This window comes from Nannospalax galili, unplaced genomic scaffold, assembly GCF_000622305.1.
Source record: "Nannospalax galili isolate Female #2095 unplaced genomic scaffold, S.galili_v1.0 scaffold11, whole genome shotgun sequence".
Taxonomy (NCBI): domain Eukaryota; kingdom Metazoa; phylum Chordata; class Mammalia; order Rodentia; family Spalacidae; genus Nannospalax; species Nannospalax galili.
Window position 1 is genome coordinate 6,371,326 of NW_008330735.1, and position 5,056 is coordinate 6,376,381.

At 36.9% G+C, this 5,056-nt stretch overlaps 2 protein-coding genes across 4 annotated transcripts in view; one reads left to right on the forward strand and one right to left on the reverse strand.

Moving 5' to 3' along the window:
- Positions 1-5,056, forward strand: part of Tcp11l1 (t-complex 11 like 1) — a 90,179-nt gene that overhangs the window by 61,743 nt on the left and 23,380 nt on the right. The gene's annotated exons all lie outside the window — the stretch shown is intronic.
- Positions 1-5,056, reverse strand: part of Cstf3 (cleavage stimulation factor subunit 3) — an 85,016-nt gene that overhangs the window by 1,880 nt on the left and 78,080 nt on the right. For all 3 annotated transcript variants that reach the window (XM_029555296.1, XM_008851560.2, XM_029555299.1), the window contains 3 exons: positions 3,203-3,272; positions 1,546-1,741; positions 415-568 (listed from right to left, as the gene is read on the reverse strand). In XM_029555296.1, the coding sequence (XP_029411156.1) occupies positions 415-568; positions 1,546-1,741; positions 3,203-3,272 (420 nt within the window). The remainder of the gene's footprint in view (positions 1-414; positions 569-1,545; positions 1,742-3,202; positions 3,273-5,056) is intronic.

The window sequence follows — 5,056 nt, forward strand, 5'->3', positions numbered from 1 at the left end:
CATAGTGAGTTCCAGGCCAGTTGGGGCTACAGGGAGACCCTGTCTCAAAAGGACAAAAAACAAACAAAAAAAAAAAAAAAAAAAAATCAATAGCACATTTCATTAAAAAAGGGACTTAACCATTTGCAACTGTAACAACAAATAACATGATTGAAGTAAGTTTCCAGTTCATGTAATCTGCACACAGCAGCTTTCCTGAAAACTGCCACTGCTGAAATGGGCTACTAGAATCTGGTCACACAGATTTTTGTTTTTAGAGCATTTTTAGTTCATCTGGTTCAGATTACTGCCAACTCACTTGTCATAGTGACCCTAAGTCTAATAATTAACCTACAGTGGAAAATGACAGGTTACTTTCCCCCCCACACTTTGGATTTAAATTAAACAAACTGAGGTCTCAGGACTGGGTCTTACGTGCTAAATGTCGTGGTTGAAATGGAATCATCTGCTGAGTGTCTGGCTTAGGGTACTCTGGTTTTCTATCCACTTCATCTTTCAGAACAGGCACTATAGAAGGAGCTACAACTGGGTCTGGAATTATAGCTGCTAGCTTAGCACGGGAGACATCCTGAAAATGCAGAACAGAAGAATCCTAAACCTGAAAAGGGTCTTAAAGAGAGTTGTGCAGTTCTATAATCTTGAGGATACAGTGAGAATAATTGGGTTAAACCACAGAAAAAGAGTGAAGAAGGATAAGCAGGAATTTTTACAATGATAAAGACTATTCAGTACTCATCAAGGGCTTTGAAGACTGCTATAATCCAACCCCAACTAAGAATCACTGGACTGTATCTTCAGGTAGGATCTTTGGAGGATGGATATAAGCTGTTATGGGAAGGGTTTTAAGACTGGCCACCAAGTAGAAGTGATTTGAATGAAAACTCAAGATTTAGATTTTTTTTAACATCTCAGTTAAAGAACCTGGATTAAGTGAAGTATCACTTTAAGAAAATTAAAGTAAGGTTTATTAGCACCTACACTGGCTGATAAGATTTTGCTACTGAAATGAAGATGGTCCATATCATACTGGTTCAAGGGCAGAGAAACATTTTGAGCCGCTGCTGCTTGTCAGGCAACTTTAGCCACACTGCCTCATTTCTTTAGGGCGATTAGGAACACTCATGGGAGGGGCACAGCACTTGGTCATGTTTCTTCATTATGTCTTACAAAATATGCAAAAGGAACTACATCTGGTTTAAGTTTGATCAAAAAATTCATCAGTTTGTCAGGAATTATTAGAAAAAAAGGTAGTACTTAACATGCCATTAAGATTTTCTTTAGTTTTTCTTCTGTACATCTTTTCCATCTGCCTGTCAGATACAATTTCAGGTACAGAATGAAAGCATTTGCATCTCTCAAACATTTAACTTTCATTTTGTTCTACTTCTGATAGGTAATTTTCATAAACTAAGAAAAACCAATGACTTTTTTTTGTTTTATTAATAGCCAGTTACAGAATTGATCTTAGAATGAAAATTACCCATGGTCTCTCATAAAACATTGGAAACGTAAAGACACCATGGTAGCTTAGTCCCAAGTACATACCTTGTAGCCCAGTGCTTTTAGTTCACTTGCAGAGCAAGGGTATAAATCCATGAATTTGTATCTGTCTACCAGTAGAGCTGTTTCTTTGCCTTCGTACTCTTCTCTGAATGCCGTAAACCGTCTTTTTTCCACTTTGAGTATACTAGCTAAATCACCAATATTACTTTCAAAAGCTAGAAACCGAGCCCAGATTTCTCTATAAGAAAGTTCAGAAAAATCAATACTTAGAAACAAAAAAGCTATTATGGGTTTACGGCAGGTAAGTCTACTTACTGAAATGTCTTAATTTTTCCCTTTCCTAAATTATAAAAAATTCTTCTGGGGCTAGAGGGATGGCTCAGCAGTTAAGAGCATGTACTGCTTTTGTAGAGGACCCAAGTTTGGTTCTTAGCACTCATGTCTGGTGGCTCACAACTACCTGTGACTCCAGCTCCAGGGGATCCTAAGCCACTTCCAGCCTCCGTAGGCACCTGGATTCAATATACCCACATACCCAAGTTTAGGATTTTGAAATGATAGAAAAATGGGGTAATATAATGAATCTACTATTGCCCAGGTTTAATAACTCTTAATACCTTATTCTATTTATTTAATCTTATTTTTGTCTAACTATATGAAAGTCAGCTATAAACATAATACTCCATCCTAAATATTTGAACATTCAAGCCCTTTTCTAAGTTGTTTTTTTATTTTTTCTAAAGCATGTCTTCCTATTTGTGCTAAATAAGAGACACCAGAAAGAGGGTAAACTGTAGGTGGAAAAGTTACCTCAACAGATTTCTATAATTTTTCCTCAATAATATGACCCCAATCTTTTGCTTAGTGGCATGAATTTTGATGTAGAAGATATTCTTCATCTAACCCATGAATAAAAATATATTCCAAAATATAATATGATTGACCCACTGGGACAAACTGGTACTGAATCACTGTCTTAACAGCCAGAAAGTTCTAAGATTACTTAAGTGCTGCCAGGCACCTAAAGGATTATATTGGGTGGCTGTAGTATACTGGCACAGGACTATTACAAAAATACATCGGTAGACATTTTTACTATTCAAAGCCTTAATATGTTGGCTGCACACTACACTGTGTTGCTCCTTTGCTAGTAAAACTGCTAAGAATCAATACCAGAAAGGTAGGGGTAGGACATACAAAAAAAGCTTTCAATATGAAAGAAGAATCTTTGCTTTTTTGTTTGTTTTGGTTTTTGGTTTTTTGAGAGAGGGTTTCTTTATAGCCCCAGTTGGCCATAGAACTTGCTTTGTAGACCAGGCTGGCCTCATCCTAACAGAGATCCACCTGTCTCTGCCTCCCAAGTGTTGGGATTAGAGGCGTGTGCCACCACACCCAGCTGAGTTTTTGCTTTTGAGTAAAGAACATACTTTTCAGAATTCTTCTCTAATATTCATATGAATTTTTAAAGTAGAAAGATATGTTAAAAATATTTAATAATAAAGTACAATGGCATCTCGATTCTAATCATATAGAAAATAAAAAAGTAAGTTTAAGTAAGTATAAAATTATTGCAGGTAGGTAAAATGAGACAGAAGGGAAGATTCCCCTGTAATTTACTCTCAAATAAACATTCACCCACAGATCACAATTCAACAGAGCTGCCCTTAGAACCTGCCCATCACATCCCACAGTGACTTACCCAGACTTCTCAGGAGGAAGGCTTCCAGATGTTAAAACCCGTTCAAACAAAACTCGTGTATTATTGTCCTCTAAGGATTTGAAGTTTAAAAATTAAAAAGAAACAGTTTTACAATTCAACAATATTCTTAAAAAAGAAAAAAAAAAAAAAAGCCCACAAGCATTATCTCAGTTAATCCTCACAAAAAATCCAATGCCGAAAACTAACTTGTCACAATTTTTACAGATGATGAAACTGTGCTGTTAATGGTTGTGACTAGAAGCTAGGTTTTTAGTTCTAATTCAGCAATTTCTTCTGTCCTATAGTAGAATGCAAACTGTGACGTCTGAATGAGATGACCTATTCACCTTTTGAAAATATGTTATATATATATTATATATATACATATATGTGTAATAATTAACACACTGATAATGATAATTGTTCATGGGAAGAATCTGTCTTGCTCCATTGCAGGAAAGAGCACTCAGCAGCCTGTTACGACCCACCATTGAAAAATATTTGAGGTAATTATATAACTAGTAAATGAATTAGAGTTATTATCAGAAGTAGATTGACTTAAGTATTTGAAGCTCCTTTGTAGTGAATATGGGACTTTTCTTGTTAGATTCTAAGGGACATTTTAAATTTTAAGTATCTAGCAGTAATTTAAACATTGAATTGTTCACTTACAAGGGGTAAATTTATGCTATCTAAAGGTTTTTTAAAAAATCCAGCAGAAGCCTAGTGCCCACACCTTCAGTACCAGCCCTCAGGAAGCAGAGGCAGATGGATCTCTGTAGAGTCAAGGCTTGGTCTACATAGCAAGTTCCAGGCCAGCTGGGGCTAAAAGTAAGACCCTGTCTCAAACTAATAAATAAATTAAAATAAAATATATTTTAAAAAATTCAGCAAAGTGGATGTTTTTCTACTGCCTCAGGGAAGTTACTCAGTTTACTGCTTGATCACGAGAGATTAAATGTTTACAGCCAAAGAAGATGGCGTGATAATTCATTATTTCAGTGCAACATACTGTATTTTAAAAATGTTAAATATTACATTTTATTGTTGTTTTATCACAAGCTTTGCTCCAAACATTTTTTGTACTGTCACTTTTATCATGTTCTCTGCCTGGATAACACCTTCCTCATCTCCTAACAATGGCTAGCCTTTAAGAGCCAACTCAAGGGCTGAAGATGGCTCAGTGGTTTACAGCACTGGCTGCTCTTGCAGAGGACCCTAGTTTGGTTCCCAGCACCCATATGGTAGATAACAACCACCAGAAACCCCAGTTCCAGAGGATCGGATGCCCTCTTCTGACCTCTGTGGGTACTGCACAACATGGGTGCACTTATATACATACACTCATACACATAAAAGAAAAATAAAAAAAAATTGTTTTTTTTTGGTCTTTTTGAGACAGGGTCTAGTCCCCTAGTCCCAGCTGACCTGAACTCACTATGTAGACCAGGCTGGCCTTGAACTCACAGAGATCCACCTGCCTCTGCCTCCCGAGTGCTGGGACTAAAGGCGTGCGCCACCATGCCCGGCTTTTTAAGAAAAATAAATAAAAAAAAAATACATATCTTGAACTACTGATGATTATGGTAATTTTTTTGTATACACACATAAATGGGTGAATTATCTAACATGGTACCTGCCACATTCAATATACTATTAACAGAATAGGAAAGTAAAGATGGCAATGAACATATTTCTTTTAAAATTTCATCCCTGCCAGGCGTGGTGGTGCACCCCCATAGTCCCAGCACTCGGGAGGCAGAGGCAAGTGGATGTCTGTGAGTTCAAGGCCAGTTTGGTCTACATAGTGAGTTCCAGGATAGCTGGGGCTACAGGAAGACCCTGTTTCAAAAA